Source organism: Musa acuminata, chromosome BXJ3-1 (assembly GCF_036884655.1).
Source record: "Musa acuminata AAA Group cultivar baxijiao chromosome BXJ3-1, Cavendish_Baxijiao_AAA, whole genome shotgun sequence".
Taxonomy (NCBI): Eukaryota; Viridiplantae; Streptophyta; class Magnoliopsida; order Zingiberales; family Musaceae; genus Musa; species Musa acuminata.
In genome coordinates this window covers 10,270,835-10,287,789 of record NC_088349.1, presented here as the reverse complement: position 1 = coordinate 10,287,789, position 16,955 = coordinate 10,270,835, and the positions used below count along the sequence as shown (strand labels likewise).

General features: G+C 40.5%; 4 protein-coding genes across 8 annotated transcripts; 2 read left to right on the top strand and 2 right to left on the bottom strand.

Moving 5' to 3' along the window:
* The first annotated feature begins 3,625 nt into the window (after nucleotides 1-3,625).
* Nucleotides 3,626-4,468, top strand: LOC103991587 (histone H3.3-like). The gene is made up of 4 exons (XM_018824284.2): nucleotides 3,626-3,697; nucleotides 3,789-3,865; nucleotides 3,952-4,042; nucleotides 4,135-4,468. The coding sequence occupies exons 1-4, from the start codon at nucleotides 3,626-3,628 to the stop codon at nucleotides 4,303-4,305; spliced, it is 411 nt and encodes a 136-aa protein (XP_018679829.1). The 3' UTR covers nucleotides 4,306-4,468.
* A 4,349-nt stretch (nucleotides 4,469-8,817) lies between these two features.
* Nucleotides 8,818-14,035, bottom strand: LOC135584810 (homeobox-leucine zipper protein HOX13-like). 5 transcript variants are annotated; one of them, XM_065137583.1, is made up of 5 exons: nucleotides 13,666-14,035; nucleotides 13,385-13,571; nucleotides 9,781-11,501; nucleotides 9,318-9,697; nucleotides 8,818-9,247 (listed from the first exon to the last, which is right to left on the bottom strand). In XM_065137583.1, exons 3-5 carry the CDS (start codon nucleotides 9,857-9,859, stop codon nucleotides 8,924-8,926), a joined length of 783 nt encoding a protein of 260 aa, XP_064993655.1. In that variant the 5' UTR covers nucleotides 9,860-11,501; nucleotides 13,385-13,571; nucleotides 13,666-14,035; the 3' UTR covers nucleotides 8,818-8,923. The 5 variants fall into 5 exon arrangements, with proteins under 5 accessions (XP_064993655.1, XP_064993654.1, XP_064993657.1 ...); XM_065137582.1 differs by having other exon boundaries at nucleotides 13,410-13,571; XM_065137585.1 differs by lacking the exons at nucleotides 13,385-13,571; nucleotides 13,666-14,035 and adding an exon at nucleotides 12,577-12,770 and having other exon boundaries at nucleotides 9,781-10,190; nucleotides 11,390-11,501.
* A 230-nt stretch (nucleotides 14,036-14,265) lies between these two features.
* On the top strand, nucleotides 14,266-14,733 carry LOC135629155 (lysine-rich arabinogalactan protein 19-like). Its single transcript, XM_065136343.1, has one exon. It carries the CDS (start codon nucleotides 14,266-14,268, stop codon nucleotides 14,731-14,733), a length of 468 nt encoding a protein of 155 aa, XP_064992415.1.
* A 552-nt stretch (nucleotides 14,734-15,285) lies between these two features.
* Nucleotides 15,286-16,586, bottom strand: LOC103991621 (uncharacterized). Its single transcript, XM_009411130.3, has 4 exons — nucleotides 16,270-16,586; nucleotides 16,096-16,178; nucleotides 15,812-16,014; nucleotides 15,286-15,523 (listed from the first exon to the last, which is right to left on the bottom strand). The coding sequence occupies exons 1-4, from the start codon at nucleotides 16,503-16,505 to the stop codon at nucleotides 15,443-15,445; spliced, it is 603 nt and encodes a 200-aa protein (XP_009409405.2). The 5' UTR covers nucleotides 16,506-16,586; the 3' UTR covers nucleotides 15,286-15,442.
* Nucleotides 16,587-16,955: the final 369 nt, after the last annotated feature.

Genomic DNA, 16,955 nt, shown 5'->3' with positions numbered 1-16,955 from the left:
GTGTGGAAAAGGAAGCCGTGGACTGCGCCTGGTGGGGCGCCGCGTGTCCACTTCACGACGGTCCTACGAGTTTCTGCTCGCTGGCGTGCATCACGGGTGCGTCGCACCCTCCCCGTGTACCTGCCTGATGATTCGAAGAGAAACGCCGGGCCCAAGAGATCCGCCACAGGGACCGACACTCTTCCATGTGGGGACAGTCGTTGGCTGAGTCACTCAGTTTTTATTTTGTTTCCGGGACGATAGAGGTGGCCCCACGGGAGCAAAATATTCCATTCCATTCCCAAGATGCATCGTGGACACCGAGAGAACACGTGGCGTACTCGTACCGAATGCTTCACGTTTATATTATGAGGAAGACTTTGCCGTCCCTCCCGTTCGCGGCTTACTCAGCATCCCTTCAGCCGACGGTACCGTGGGTGACCTTTTCCTGTCTCAGATCAGCCAGGGAACATGGAATGACACTGTAGTTGACTGTGGACCCGACCGGGGTCACACCGAGAATCCTGTTTCCTGGATCGATCGAAACAGGCTAGCAGCGTTCACGTCACTGCTTACGTCACCTCTGGGCGCCGCATTCTCAGGTCGTTACCAAAGCTGTGCCTCAACCGGCGGCCGCGTTTTGTACTCGTCCTCCTTAGGGCGCGCGTGACGCTAAGAGAGCGGCCACGTGCGACCTGGGTACGTATGTGGCGCAATTATGTGTGTGCATGGCATTAAGCACCTGCGTGGGGCCGAGCGTCCGCGTTTGTGGCACCACGTCAGCGTGTCGACTGACACGACTGCCGTCCAGAAAATGTGCCGTCGTAAGTGCATTGGGTATTTAATGAAAGCTTCCATCAGGAATAAATGCTTACGTGCATGCATGGAGTAAGCGTTGCGTGGTGGCAGGATAGTGGTCACCCTACGCCTCACGTTACTTTATTTGTCCCTCTTATCGTGTCTCATCCTGTCCTAATCGAATTATGTGAGACAAAAAGCGAGACAGGTCTCCGACGCACAAGCTTTGTGGTGAGAGAAGAAGATAGCATCCGCAGTGGTTCATGTTCATGTCACTTCACTTGTGTGTCCCACGCTCGCCTCCATTAATCTGGTCCTTCCACTTTATAATGGCCGATGTGTCTTGTCGACAGATGACAAGGTACCTACCTACTTACTAATCAGAAACATGAGTCCATTGTCATCTCCTTGATATCTTAGACAATTTGTATGTTTAATTTGTATTTGAATTTATATAAAATCTCAAGTGTGCTGAGGAGATCAGTGTTTTTTATTAAAAAATATATGTATTTATAAATAATTAGATATTATTTTGCTAAAAAAATAAGATAAAAAATAAAATTATTTAAAATTATATAGGTATTTGCCTATGAGATATATATAGAGACGATAATTATAAGAGTTAAAATGATTAATATTAATAATAAATAAATAAATAAATAAATTTTAAAATTTATTATTATATTTATTATAAATAAATATGTTAATATTTTTAAAATAACTAAATATATAATTTTTTATCAATCTCAAATTATTATTATTATTTATTTTTATTATTATTCTCTTGATAAATTGTATATATAAATTATTATTATCAATCTCAAATATATAAACATCAAAGTATTATAATCACTTATCAAGTGTTAATTTTAAAATATTCTCTTTGATAAATTGTATAAATAGAATATTAATCTAATGATGATATGTCAGACTTGCTTAGTAAATGTTTTGAATTCAAGACCCTATATAATAAATTTGAATGATTTTATTTAAACATAATTTTTTTTATAGACTCATACGCTTACATCATTAGATTTTAATATGACGATACATAAAATATTGATTTGATGATGGTTTAATCAATTCATTCACGTCTAAAACCTTTTATGATATTTTTCACCAAATGTCATTAACTTGAGACCTCATCCCATAAATATTTATACCTAAAATATCAAGATATATATATATATATATGTGTGTGTGTGTGTGAATCGATTGAATAAATATTAAAAGATATTCATGTGTAAAGTAAATAGAGCAACTATTTCAAAATCAGACAATATATTTTACAAGTTTAAACTTGAGCTAAATCCGTGTCGCCTATTTACAATTATAACTGATATAATAATATATCGCTTGCTATTTTTAATTATTTTTTGTATTTTTTTAATTAAGGAGGATTCAGATAGGGCTCAAGTTGACGGCCCAAACAAAAGGGCCGAAATAAACTGTGGTTGTTTGGGCCCAATAGGCCCACTAATTGGGATTCGTTGGTTAGTGGTGGGTGGGACATTCTAAAGGCTGTACCGATGCCAAAACGACGCATCTTAAGGTGGTGTTTCTCCACGTCGAGAAATCACCATACAATCTTTGCGTCTTGATCTTTTTGAGATGCGTGATAAGTCTCTGATTAGAGTTCTCACGAATCTTTGCGATCTTTAGGTGATGTTTCTCCACATTGTCGAATCGACATATAATTTTTGCGACTTGAACTCTTTAAGATGCGTGTTAAGTCTATGATTTCCCGAGTTCCTACTACGCTTGTGGATAAATAAATGTTGACTAATGGCCGACTTTGGCTGATTCGGACACGCATCAAAAGAAAAAGGATCTTGACCGTTAAACTCGTTTCACACGAGAATCTCTACCGTCCGATCGTAACAGACAACACTGGCTACGACATCCATCTCCCCTATAAATAGGGCTTCGCCTCGCCCTCCACAGAAGTTTACCATCTCTTATCGGCCGGAGTCTGAGTCGTCTTCGAGCTCAAGAGAGAGAGAGAGAGAGAGAGAGAGGGGTAAACCTTTCTTAGATTCTTCTTGATCTCGTATTGGATTAGTTTCGAGTTCTGCATTCAAGTTGAATTTGCCTCCATCTGGTTTATGGATCTTGATAGAATCGCATGAGATTAGCTCTAGGGTTTATGGTTTATGCTGTGCAGCTTATGATGTCGGTTTACGTTTCTTGACATTGTTTTTGTTTCTTTAATTTTGTTTTTCTTGGGATTGATACTTCTTATTGCTTTTGCTCTGATGAATGGTATCTTTCTTGTTCATGGAGATTTAGATTGTTTGGAAGTATCAGATCCTTAGTCCTCTTTTTAATTTATCTTTCGTTTTTGGATTCTTTGTTCTGATGAAGATGTTTTTTCTTCTTCTTTTTTTCCTTCTAAAATAATCTATGATTTAAAATGGTGATTATTGGCGTCTTCTTCTGTACTACTAGGCGCCATGTAGAACGTAATCTGATTTGATTCATTCGATTTATTACGTTCTGATGTCAAAGAATGAAGAACCCATGAGTTAATTTTGGGGTCATTTGTTGGTTCTTGAACTTGTTTGTTAGCTACAAGGATTTTGTTGTTTCAACAGAGAATAAATATGATTTTGATTTCATACACCCCTCAAAGCAACAGATAGTTGTGATTCTAATGTAAACAATAGATGTTGAGATTATCTTGTGGTACTTGGAAGGGATTTGGGTGGAAATAATTGCGATGATCATATATTTTTTAATCTCTGATAGCCTTAGTTCACTTTAATTTATACAATCCACTTAGATATCTGGTGAATTTATGTAGTAGTTCATGGTACTTGGAACTAATATAATGATAATTGTTCCTCAGATGGCTCGTACTAAGCAAACAGCACGCAAGTCTACTGGTGGGAAGGCTCCTAGGAAGCAACTTGCAACAAAGGTTTTGTGATCCTTAGCAAGTCTTATTAATCTGACGTGATGATGACCTATCCTTTGAGACTGATAATTATTTTGTGTTCTTATGCGTTAAGGCCGCCGGCAAATCTATAGCTGGGACTGGCGGCGTGAAGAGGCCACATCGATTCCGCCCCGGCACCGTTGCCCTTCGGTACGTGTGTCGTGTAAAATTCTTCCTAGGTCTTTCTTTTTCCTCATGCTCAAATTACAGATCTCATGAATGCTTGGTATTGACAGTGAGATCAGGAAGTACCAGAAGAGCACTGAGCTTCTAATCAGGAAGCTGCCTTTCCAGAGGCTCGTGAAGGAAATTGCTCAGGACTTTAGGGTGATTCTTGATGGTTTATAATTTGATGTTCATGCAAACAGATGATCTAATTGTTTCCACATGGTTTTCGGTTGTGTTCAATGATTTTGCAGACTGATCTGCGATTTCAGAGCCATGCAGTGCTCGCATTGCAGGAGGCAGCAGAGGCATATCTGGTGGGGCTGTTCGAGGACACTAACCTCTGTGCCATTCACGCAAAGCGAATAACCATTATGCCGAGGGACATCCAGTTGGCGAGGAGGATCCGTGGCGAGAGGGCTTGAATCAGATTATACGAAGAAGAACGTGTATAGTTTGGTTTAATCCCGATAACATTGTAAAACTCAGATTATACGTAGGACATATAGAGTTTGGTTGGATTCTGACAGTGATAATATGGCAAACAACCATGATGCTCAGGAAATTTCATTCTTTTAGTCTTGTTGTTGCGAGTATTGGCTGGTTTAGTTGGATGCATATATATTGTGCGTCTTTTGTGGTAAATTGTGCCATATATTGGTTTGGGGTTGTCTCTATGGATAATGATGATGATGTGAAGCTCATCACTATGGAGCTGAAGTAAGTTTATTGTGAATTCGATTTGTGGAATCGAGCATTACGCTGAACTAATTTTTAGTAAGACATGATTGAAGCCAAGTGAAAGTGGGTTGTAATGTTGGCATATTTTGGAATTTTAAATGTGTAGATCATAGAAGTTGTAGGTGGTCTTGACTTGGGTTCATTTGTCGGCCTTCAAAGACTGATTTGCACAATCATGCCGAATGATTTGCACACTCATTTCTACTTAGGATGTCGAACTTTAAAGATTTTATATCTTTTTTTAGGCATACCATTCGGTATGCCCTTGCATACCGTTCGATACCTTATACTGTATCGAGATACATTGGTATGGTACGAAATTAAAAACTTTGGATAAAAAAAATTACAACTTTGGATCAAAAAAGTTACAGGTGATCTTAACTTGGGCTCATTTGCGGGCCTTCAAAATGAATGAAATAAATGAATGATGATGAATACAAATGCAGAGGAAGAAGAAAAGAGTGGGTGTCGTCCTCCACCGTATAAGTTAATCACCCAGGTTGTTGATCGCCACGAGGACAACCAACCATTCAACCGACATGTTGGCCCATTTCTGGGACTACAAACTTTCTTTTCCTACTCTTTTTGTTTACAGGTATCAGAAAAGGACGTGGCAGCTACTCCCAATGCATATCCCGAGCAACAGCAGCAGCGTACTTGCCAAAATAGGACTAGTAACTCTCTCTCTCTCTCAGAAAGGAGAAGAATTAGCTTAACAAAAACTAATGTATGCATCATCATGTTCACTTGCAAGGCTGCATGATGATCATAGTACATACAACAACAACAAAAATATCTGATTACAATTATTTCAAATTAGAGTTACTTAGTAAGCACACCAAATATTTCAAATTGCTGGGGACTGATGCGCTCAAGTGATGTGATGTTCGATAATAAATATTTAAAGTTAAAAAAAATAATATTTTTAATAAAAAATAAGTGATGAAAATGATATTTGAACCTCAAACCTTAAAATATATCATTATGATCCCGATCAACTAAGCTACTTAGTAGTACCTTCTATTATAATTATTATTATTATTATATTTAATATATTTTATTAGACAATAAATAATTTACTTCTTTCATATCAAATAAATGACCTACTTGATCAATAATAATAATAATAATAATAATAATAATAATAATAGATCTATGGATAAATAATAGTCTTTGAAACTATAGATCTATCCCTAATCCAAAGACCTATCATATCATGCTATTACTCAAAGAATTTTAAACTCATAACCAATTGAGTAGGAAAATATTCTCAAAAACTAATACCAAATAGGCAATTAATAAGTGCCTATAAGACATTTACTATAAATGGCCATCATGTCCTACACCAAAGGAAGTTAACTTTGAGGTAAAATAGGATGCTACCAATGTCATTGCCACCCATCCCAAACTTGATTACAAGAATCGATAAGCCAATTTTGCATGATGCAACGCTATATACTTCATATCTCTAAAACCCATCATCATTATAAAAGGAATTAAAAATATCAATTCTATAAATTCTATCAACAAGTGGTGTTTCATTCAAAATAAAATCTAAAACTAGTGAATAAACATTTAATAAATCAACATTAAAAAAATATTAGCTTAGCATAAAGAGGCATATTACAAACACTCAAACATAGTGCTAATAGAATAATCTTAGCAAAACCATCTTGTAAAGGAAAGGTTACGCTAAAAAACATACCAACTCCAACTAATATTTTCATTAATGTTCAAATTCCATAAATCAATGTTCCCATGAATCTAAAAAGTATGCTCATTCATAAGATATATTATATCTTATGATTTCTTTGTTGTCGAAAGGAAAATATGGTTGGATAGAACTATTGTTAGGTTAAGACCTAAGATAGAAAGCTTTCATGTAAAGAAAAAAAAAAAAGATGAGAAGACAAAATAGAATGAATATAAAGGGACGATAAGTAAAAGAAAGTAAGGATGGATGAGCAAAAGAAAGAGACATTGGCAATGCAGACCTTCTCATCGGATGATCTCAAGAGGACACCGTAGCCAAGAATTTTGTGTATGCTCCATCAACTTCTCATCTGTACGATGCATATAGTTACATAGTTTGCAAGGTAGTAAGCCCAAAAAGCTCCGAGAGTATGTGACCCCTTCCTCTTCACTTCCTCGTGGCTCTACAGAAGTCATATCTCCTTATTAATGAATTGGCCCTATAAGGAGGCAGACATATACCAAACCAGATGTAATTAATAGATGGAAAGGGATACGATGAGCTTGACACCTAAAGCAAGGATTTCTTGCATTGCATTGCATTGCATTCCTCTTGGAAAATATACCAAGGCGATGTTCCAAAAATGGAAAGCCATGGCCACTGTTCTTGAGACCCCAACTTGTTCCAAAAGATGAGTGAGTGCTGTGCCACTTGAGCCTCTCTCAAACCTGCTTTTTGTTTCTCTAATGAGAAAGGTGGGGTTCCATCAGCAAACCAAAGTTAGGGTTGTTGGATGTATGACCATTAAGAGGACTTGTCCTTAATGGATGTATAACCATTATTAACTTAGGCTTATATATTTTTAGGTTCATAATCCATGCTCAATATAATTACAAGTCACTTATTCCATAGTTCAAAGGTGAGTATCAAAACCTACTCAAAACTGTTATATCTTGAAATCAAAATACTTATAGAAAGCATCTAAATTTCACATTCATTGTTATCTTCAATTTATTTATTTAAAATACATCCACTCTTTCTTTCTTTCTTTCCTTTTTTATTTTTTTCGTTGCCTCTCTCGTTCTTTCGAATATGCTGGTGAAGATGGAACCTGCCACCCTACCACTACCTTTGGGGGCTGTCTCAAAGATTCCTATAAGCAAAGGAGGGAATATAATATATGATGATTTTTTTTTGTGAAAAAGTTTAAATTTTTTTTGTAAAGCATCTCAATCTTAAAAAATTTTCAGATAATATTTCTAAAATAATTGTTTTATCTCTACCTTCGTCGAAACCACCATCACCTTTTCCTCCCTACGTCGTCTTCGTTGGACCTGACGGGATAAGTTTATGCGCGGAGGTGCAAGTGATCAAGAGAGAGAGGAGACGGTCCCAATGGAGCCTACTCGTCCACATGTAGAGGGAACTAACATGTATACAAAGATATAAGCGATCAAGAGAAAAAAGAGGGATAGCCGATAAGACCCATCCACGCACGGACGGAGAGGGCAACCAAAGAGATTAGTCACGCAAAGTGGAGTGACTAACGAGCAGAGGGCTATAGTCAATAATAGAATGATTATTTTAGAAAATATTATTTATTTAAAAAAATAAAAAACACTTAAGTATTTTTTTTTCCAGAAATTTATTCTATAATATAACACAAAACCACCAGTTTTATCATATTAAACAACCACCATCTTCTTCACTGTGTGATGAATCGATCCCCGCTCTATGAGAATTGCACCTCCCTCATCTCCCTCATCTACAGTGATCGATGGGTCTCTGTCTGAGAGGCCTGTGTGTTTGGTTCATCGAAACACCCAATTGTTCTCCCCTTTTTTTTCTTCTGCTGCTAAACTTTATGATGCCTTTGCGAAAAAAAAAAAGGAAGAGCAGAGCGGAAAAGAATTCGAAAGAATACGGCAAAGATGTCTGACGGGCTGTGCTGTGTTCTCGACGAAATCAAAAGCATCCAAACTTTATGCTTTTCTTTCTCTCCCAAACGATCAGCTCTTTCTCCCCCCCCCCGCTTACTGTATTATGCTCCCTCCTTTTGTCGAGAGTCGACACTGTATGCCAACGCCTTCGCTGCTCTCTCTCTCTCTCTCTCTGTCTTTCTCTGTTTCTTTTGACAATTTAGTCTCCTCAAGAAACGAAAAAGTCGTGAGCTGCACTAAAATTCAATCGGGTACAAAGAGACTCCTCACAATGAACAATGATCTTCCTTTTATGCCTACTAAAAAATATATTTTTATGATTGGAATCCTAATCACCCTTCTCACAAAGAATAATTTATACTAACTTTGAAAAATACTCCAAACAATCTATTCATTTGCCACATTAACTTGATGTCGTTCTCTATTAAAAGAAGAAACTTTATGTTGTTATTTTGCTTCCTCCAATCAGACCGATTCCTCTACCGAGAGAGATTGAGATAGAGCGAGAGAGAACAGAGTTTTTACGACATCATAGTAAGAAGAGAGATTGAGAGAGAGAGAGAGAGAGAACAGAGTTCTTACGACATCATAGTAAATCTAGTTCCATTTACATTTCCATTTTAACATAAGTACGACACAGTAACATCAGTGCTGTGCTGCTTCAAGGACTCAGTCCCATCCTTCAGAGCAGTACCAAGAGAAGACGCTTGGTGCGTCTTCCTCCGATAACAAGCTACTGCAAGGCATCTCCCCGTACGGGAACCCCATCTCATCTTGAGCTGTGCTCTCGAACAAGAAGGAAGAGCAGCGAGACCCCAGTCCGATGAGGCTGTGTTGGTCCAATACCACACCAGAATAAGGACTGGCTTCGTCAAGGAACGCCACGCTTGAATCAGTGTCTGATGTGCCATCTTTGTAGACAATAGCTAGCCTCTTCTCTTTCTCAGCAGCCACTGCCGACCTCGCTGCTAACGCGGCCTTCAGCTCTCTCACCTGCGCCACCAGTGATCATCGCAATCATGCAGAGTTCATCATCTATGACAATCCAATGTTCAGTACTCACGTTCGCTTCGAGGGCCTCCTTGTCGCGGCGGAGGCCGTCGTGGTCGAGCTTGAGAGCGTCGTGCCGGGCTTTCAGAGCGCTGTAGTCGCGCTCGAGCTGCTTCGTCTTCCACCGGGCGCGGCGGTTCTGGAACCAGATGGCCACTTGACGTGGCCGGAGGCCGACTTCTTGTGCCAGTCTCACCTTACTCTCTGGGTCTAATTTGTTCTCCACCTCAAAGGTCTTCTCCAGAGCTTTAACTTGATCTAAGCTGAGCCGGCGCTTCTTCTCTCCAACTGACGACTGCCCGTGGGAGCATAGCTCCTCCTCCTCCTCTACCTCCTCTATTCTATCAGAAAGAAGAGATTGGAATCTTTGTTCACGCTTCCCCTTCGCTTCCTCTGCAAAGTAACACAAACAAAGCGTTACAAGTTACAAGAATGGCGAGGTTAGCATGAAAGAAGAGCGACTAGCATGTACTAACCTGAAGTAGGGATGGCGATGGCACCAACATCTTCTCCTTCTAGTCCTTCAAAGGAGCCTGACCCGCTGAACCTCTCCATTGGGTTTCAGTGCTTTCTTTCTCTGTTGATTGGCTTCAGAGGTGGTATGAAGAGAGATGAAGTCGGTAGCATATGACAAGGTTTCTTTTTGCAAGGGTTGAGGGAGTGAAGGGCATGGGGGTGAGATAAACAAGGAGTGGAGGAGTTACTTTGTTTTATGGTACCTCTCCTTTGTCCTTGTTTAGGCCCATAACATCTGCCTCTGAGCTCTCTTTACAGGATACAGAGCTTTCTTTGTGAATCTTCTCTATGTACATCTCTAAGTTTGCTAAGAGCCTAAACAAAGATTTCAGAGAAACAGAACAGGAAGCTGCTGCAGGAATCCATCAGCCTATACATAAAAAACAGCTGAATTCTGATGGTGGTAGGTTTAGAGGATTGAGAAGCTGATCTTAGTAATGAGTGGTGAGAACAAATCCAATGACACCTAAAATGAAATGAAAGCTACACTCAGAGTTGGCTTTGTTTATGGGTAGCTAATGCCAGTTTATATAGTATTATGTGGAAGAGGTGATGGTGGATGAGTGGAGGATGAGAGATTTTTATTAATAGTTTTAACCTGTAGGCCCTAAGAAAGCTTTACTTATGTAGCTAAATCTATCATTTTCTTGCGTAAACATCAGGTGCATTATGCTGATGAGATAGGGAAGACACAAAACCATGGCACACAACATTATGCTGACATTCCCACAGCATACATTATGCTTTTGGTATGTCAATGGTTCACCTTCTCCAGCTTTTAACTGTGTTAGCTGTTAGAGCATACTAAGGATTCTAAAATGTTTTGGGTAAACTGTCATATCCTAAAGTCACTCTACATTTTGTTTAATCAATCAAAATAATGATTTGTGTTAACTGCATGAATTCGAAATACAACATTTCGATAAACAAAATAAGATTCTAACAGGAGTTCAGAGTCTATTGAATAATACAGACAATGATGAATTTAAACCATAATTTTTCTTTACATCTGTCATACAGCTTCTCATAAATGCAAGTTATGTCGAGCATCATTATTACCATAAAAAAAATTACATCTTGATCATTGAGAATATCATGTTCTGTGATAAAAATCTGTGATGCATGTATAAAAGAGAATATCATGTTCTGTGATGCATGTATAAAAAGATTGGTATGAGCTGGGATAAAAATCTGTTCCCATTATCTGAAGCAAAGTATATATTTTGTGAGTTGATAAGTACCTAATGTTTCAGTCCAAAGTCCCATCCAATTTGATGTCAGATTTATCTAGTCTTTGCCCTGGCATAATACCTGTGGATAACATTGTTTTGCAAGTGTGCAGTCGCATCATCGCTATGTTGGTTTTGATGGTTTAAGATTTTCCAAAGTAAAATTGGCTGATTAAAGTTTTTTTGTTTACTCCCACCCCCCAAAACAAACAGTGAATCCATTTCAAGCACCAAATCAGCAATTCATAGTTTCCAGTTTCCAAGGAAAACTTTGGTCCATTAGTATCTATCTATCATATAACAAAAATCTACTGAATTCAACTAAATGTTGGATCTCAACTTATCTGGGTTTTCTGCTTCTTTTTCTTGTTGATTGTCAGATGCTCACATGATCTGGTACAGTGCCGGAGTAATGATGCACATGGTCCAGTCCCTCGATCCAAAATCATCAGCTGTATTCAATTCAAATTACTGAGATTCTTCTTTTTCTTAAATCACATAGAGATCTTAATAAAAAAGCTAGCTACTGTATTTTCTATAGTTTTTTGTAGCCTGAAAAAGTTTCATAAATTCCCGAGGCATCAGATCTAAGCTGATAGTTCCAACTTTTCATGGCATGCACAAATGAAGGTTGATTTCTTGCATTTGTATCCAAGAAACACTTAGTGAATAACCATGTAGAACACATACAGCCACTTCAAACTTATTTGCAGGGAACAGAGAGTCATGTATTAGGTCTGGGATTGTGGCTTTCCCTCAAAACTAAAATTTGAGGGTGGCTGACTTGTGCTATGAAACACAAAATTTCTACCTCCCTTCTTTCTATCAGTTGAATCTCTGATCCATGTCTCCTAAATTTCCTACTAATGAGATTCTTATGGAAAAGGACAATTCTTGAGACCATATCTCCGTAATGAGATTACGATTTGGATCGACACAGCCGATGCCTAAACATACGTATCAGCAACTAATATCAGGTTTGTCCCACAATGCAGCTACCATTGAGCTATTTAAATGAGTCTTATGATATATTTGCAGGCAATTCAATACTGTAGGTACATAACATTCAATATGCTTAAAAGAGGCTATCCTATCTTGTTGGTTTAGCTATGCCATCAAGCTTAACATAACTAGCCAGAAAAAAAGCAAACATCTTCTCATGCTATCAATATCTGGTGAAATTTGTTTAAATCATAAGGTGATAATTGACAGCCAATGGTTGATTTGAAACACAGAAATGATTAAAGACCATAATTATAATTTATCTTTGAAGATAGTAAACAGTATATGCTCTTTTATTTTGACATGTATTAACCAAAACCTTGGCTGTTTAAATACTACCAAAGTAGCAGCAGCAATAACAGTAGTTTAGCAGCAAACAAGATCAGATATATATGAAGGCAAATGCTCTAGCATGTTCTATCAGGGAACAAGCAAAATTTAGCAATCATCACAATCAAATGCAATAGCTTAAGAAGCTAAATTAGACTGACAAATAAACTGATTTTGTTGAAATTGAGCACCTACACAATCAATAGCCACAATCTAACAAGGATCGTCTCCCTCAGCCGCAACTATCGTTTTCTCCCATCTCCTTCTTCTTCCCTTCCAAGTCGGCAAAGCAATCCCAAGTGCAGAAGAAAGGAGAACAAGGACCCTTTTTGGTTCACAATGTCGCAACAACCAATTGCTGCATAAACTTGGAACTACGTGCAGTGCACCAACCATTGACTCTAGTGGTCTAGGAAGGTGATAGATGGGTCTTTCTGCTACATGTCATTGTCATGTTGGCCCCAGGAATCCCACACAGTAGAAAGGCAAAAGCAGTGGTGGGGAGAGGTGCACAATGCCTATGATGAGCCTAAGGACATCTATACATTTGTTCCTTTATATTTTTTACAGTGTCATAAGAAGATTTCCAATCTTTTATGATGTGGCAGTGCATGATAAAAAGCTCTTAAAGTGCTGAAAGAGAGAGATGGGTTTGCAGAGACTCCATATAGGGCTGTGTTTAGAATTACTAAACAGGTTTCAATTTTGCAGGAAAATTTTATATCACATTCCCTCAGATATTTCTCAACCTCACTGAACATGAATCAGAGAGCATGGACATGTTGAAGGACATTGTCGAAGATATGCACACACACCCTGAGGATCAAACTCTTTAAGCCCAATAATGGCCCATCTATTATGGCCCAATGGGCTACGTATCATTCTCCACTTCTGGTGAATGGAGAGAGAGGGTTTCCTTTATTGTGCCTAATTAAACATTATGCGAAACTAAATTAAAATTCAAAAAAAATTTCTATCATTAGATTATAAACTTGAAACTTACACAAAGCGACGCAAGTATCTATCACCTGCAAAAAGCATGTATTGGTCCGGGAATCGTTCCCCATATCATCACGACACCCCGATCACAGCCGTCCGATTCGCCGCGGACGCGTGCCAACTCGCCACAGCGCGGTACAGCCCTCTCACAACTGTGTGCCAACCTCCCACGTGCTTCTCCAGCTGTCCTACTAAGAAAAGATCGATCGAATCATGTTACCGATCTGTAAATTAAACCTGCATGCCATCTGTCGCAAGTTTGATGATTTAACTTAAACTCACTACCTCATTCACCCGGGCCCGCAAGTGGATCCCTTCAGCTCCGCCTCCAATCAGAAGCCAGGTAATTTGTCGGGTAAAGTCGTCGTGGTACGAATGATCGATCATTTGCTTTCTGTTTTCGATTACTTCAAACGGCTAGTTGGACTTCCTCGCAGCTTCTTCGTGTTCCCCCAACGTTCACATTCTCTGGCAACGTTCGACCGTTCCATCGCGATGGATCTCCGCGTATTAGGCACGGCGACAGGCGAGTGGGTGAATGACTGACTTCGTCCACCAAAAGAAACGCGGAAACCGATGCTTGACGGAATCCGGTAGAGTTGGACGCGCGGACCCGATCGGTCGCCGTCCGCTATTCATCAGATGGCCACCAGAAGCGAAACGGTCTCCCCTCCTTGAACAGCTCGAAACAGACTCCCCCACCAAACCGCCACCGTCATCACCGTCTTAAGGTAAGGAATTAAAATAACAGGAAATACAATTATATCGAAGCTTCCTTTCCTCTTTATATACCCCTCGCACCACCGCGTCTCTCGTCACAGTGGAAACCCTCATCCCGACCTCCCTTGATCTCGATCTGTCTCTCGCCTCTTCCCTGATCTCGAAATGGCGGTCGCTTCCATCCGCTTCTCCGTGCTCGCGCTCGCCCTGATGTCGCTCGCCGTGGTTTCCTTCGCCCAGGGGCCGGCCGCCGCCCCATCGAAGCCTCCCGCCACGGCCCCAGTGAAGCCCCCTGCTCCGGCTCCTTTGACGCCCCCCGCCGCCGCCCCATCGAAGCCTCCCGCCACGGCCCCCGTGAAGCCCCCCGCCGCCGCCCCCGTCAAACCCCCAGCCACCTCCCCCGTCTCCACTCCGCCGTCACCCGCTCCCTCAGCGAAGACCCCTGCCGCATCCCCTCCCGGCCCGCCGACCTCCGCGAGCCCCTCCGAGTCGCCCGCGTCCACACCGGCGTCGGTGTCAACCCCCCCTGCGACTGCTCCCACCACGCCAGCAGGGGATAGTGGCGCCTTCGCCCTTCCCGTCAGCTGGACCGCTGTTGTGGCCGCCGCAGCTGCGGTGGCCCTCGCGCTGTAGATCCGTGGCGGTTCCCCCTCGCGACGTCCCCACTGAACTCTATTTATTGTCTCTATATTAATATTATTATTATTATCATTATTTGTCCTTGGAGTGGAGCGGTCCTTATCATTGACATTTGATGTACGGTTGGACATGAGCCAGTGATTCATTCTTTCATAAGTTTTACCATTATGCCATTGTCTGCATGTGCTATGATTCATTCTTTCGAGAGTTTTACCATTATGCCATTGTCTGCATGTGCTATGATTCGATCCGCGAGTCGAATAGTAGGAATGGAATTTGTTATTGGTCATGTGTGGTAAAGATCGAGCTGTGGTGCAGATTGCAAGGAATTGTTTGCAATGCGTGTGGATGAAACCGATGCGCACATGGGGACGATCGCACGCGTACACGAGCAAAAAAAAAGGGGGAAAAAACATCGATGAATAATAGTAATTATAATATATGTAAATTATTTTGATTTTATAGCCGAAAAATGAAGCTAAGTTGACGATAATTATAATATATGTAAATTATTATAATAGTAATTATAATATCTGTTCAATCATATTATAATTTGGAAAAAAATATTGAATAAGTGATCCAAAATGCTTTTGGATTCCAATTAGACAATTTCAATTTCCTCCATAAAATATTAAATATTTAATATTCAATTTCCTCCATAAGAGCCACCTTTTCGTTCTTGCAGTATTCCTCTACCTCACATCTATTTCTTTCCATCTACCTTCTTCCCTGCGTCGACGACGGACTCCAAGAGCAACTCCACCTCCTGTTTCACTTCATCCAACTGCACATTGCCATGAATGAACATTGTCAAACTGGAGATTGCTTTTAGAGCATTTAAATGGCAGAAAGGAAAAGGTCACACTCCTCAACTGCTTAGTCCAATTGCTTGTACTTGTGCGTGAAGCAAGCATAAATGGACATAGCAAACCTAAACAGATAGATCTCATGAAGTGAGTAGGAAGGAGGCTCAACATGCATGTCAACTTCATCTTCTTCACCTAGTAAGCTTCCATGTCTTTTCTGATTCAGTAAAAGGAGGAGAAAGTAATTGGTGTGTGGGCAAAGTCACCTTATGAATGATGTCCTTTGCAAGGTGAGCATCTTCTGCAGCTTCTCGCGATACATGCTCGACTGATAACACTGCATCTTTTAACTTCCCCTCCTCAGGAAGCCTCTCTGCCACCTCCGATGAGACCTTCTCCACAACAATTGCCACCTTCTCCACCACCTCGAACACTTCTTCCACTGCGTCTGTGACCATCTCCACCTCACCTAATAAAATGAAATAGGTTAAGACCACGTTTCACGGCCTGACGATTGTTCCGAATGCGATCAGAGATGGGATTCCTGTACCTTCTATTCTCAATAAGGTCCTCCATTTCTTTTCCCAGAATGGTAGTATCAGAGTTAGCATAGACCCGAGAACCCATCTTGCCCTGCGACATTGCAATGGTTGAAAGAGGCTTAAAGTCCATGGAGGGTTTTTGCATCATGGTGGGCATGTAAAGAGGAGATGATGATAGATACCAAGTCGAGAGGGGGGATCGAGGTGGAGGCCTGTGCGAAGATGGTTGTCTGACATCAGCGTCAGTGCTCGATTCACTGTGTACATACATCTTTGTGCAATGATTACGTCTCTCTCGATTCAGCGTAGCCAGGCCTTGGGTATGCCGCACGATGATGCCGTGAGAACGAGGTCCATGCTGACCAAGGAGATAAACCTTACGACGGTAGAAGGAAGCCAATGATCTGATCATGGACATGTTGGATGAGCCGCACACAGGAAGACCTCTTCGATGAGGAGAGAGAAGACCCTTGCTGATGCTTTTTATGGGTGTTCTAGAGCAGTTCATATGATGCATTGCGTGCTTGGTGACACCAACAGGCTATGCTCCGACTTCGCCACATTACACCACTTTCAAGGCATTTAGCGTGATGGCAACGGTGAGATGGATGAAGACGCCAAAAACTTCTGGAGAGGAGTATGGATTGGTCATTGGAGTCTTGCAAGGAACAAGGCTGGTGGAATGATAGAGAGGTGGATAGATACAGGTGGCTTTTTTTGGGCTTTTCTTGCAGGAAATTTTCCCTTGAAGCAATAAATTGCAGAGTGTCTCGAGATTGTTTTAGTATATCTTGTCTTCTTAGGAAAGGCAGGTGACTGCTAAGCTCCATTTCTTGTTCCAGGCAGCAGCAGAAGTATACAGGGAAGG

What these genes read in the sequence shown, in the direction of transcription:
- LOC103991621 (XM_009411130.3), bottom strand. Translation starts at nt 16,505, where the DNA reads ATGTCCATGATCAGATCATTGGCTTCCTTCTACCGTCGTAAGGTTTAT. An exon ending in CGATCCCCCCTCTCGACTTG is followed by an intron (nt 16,179 to 16,269) that starts GTATCTATCATC and finishes GCAATGTCGCAG; the next exon opens with GGCAAGATGGGTTCTCGGGT. An exon ending in CAAAGGACATCATTCATAAG is followed by an intron (nt 15,524 to 15,811) that starts GTGACTTTGCCC and finishes GGCAATGTGCAG; the next exon opens with TTGGATGAAGTGAAACAGGA.
- LOC135584810 (XM_065137583.1), bottom strand. Translation starts at nt 9,859, where the DNA reads ATGGAGAGGTTCAGCGGGTCAGGCTCCTTTGAAGGACTAGAAGGAGAA. An exon ending in CATCGCCATCCCTACTTCAG is followed by an intron (nt 9,698 to 9,780) that starts GTTAGTACATGC and finishes GTTACTTTGCAG; the next exon opens with AGGAAGCGAAGGGGAAGCGT. An exon ending in AGGAGGCCCTCGAAGCGAAC is followed by an intron (nt 9,248 to 9,317) that starts GTGAGTACTGAA and finishes CTGGTGGCGCAG; the next exon opens with GTGAGAGAGCTGAAGGCCGC.
- LOC103991587 (XM_018824284.2), top strand. Translation starts at nt 3,626, where the DNA reads ATGGCTCGTACTAAGCAAACAGCACGCAAGTCTACTGGTGGGAAGGCT. An exon ending in CCCGGCACCGTTGCCCTTCG is followed by an intron (nt 3,866 to 3,951) that starts GTACGTGTGTCG and finishes TGGTATTGACAG; the next exon opens with TGAGATCAGGAAGTACCAGA. An exon ending in AAATTGCTCAGGACTTTAGG is followed by an intron (nt 4,043 to 4,134) that starts GTGATTCTTGAT and finishes ATGATTTTGCAG; the next exon opens with ACTGATCTGCGATTTCAGAG.
- LOC135629155 (XM_065136343.1), top strand. Translation starts at nt 14,266, where the DNA reads ATGGCGGTCGCTTCCATCCGCTTCTCCGTGCTCGCGCTCGCCCTGATG.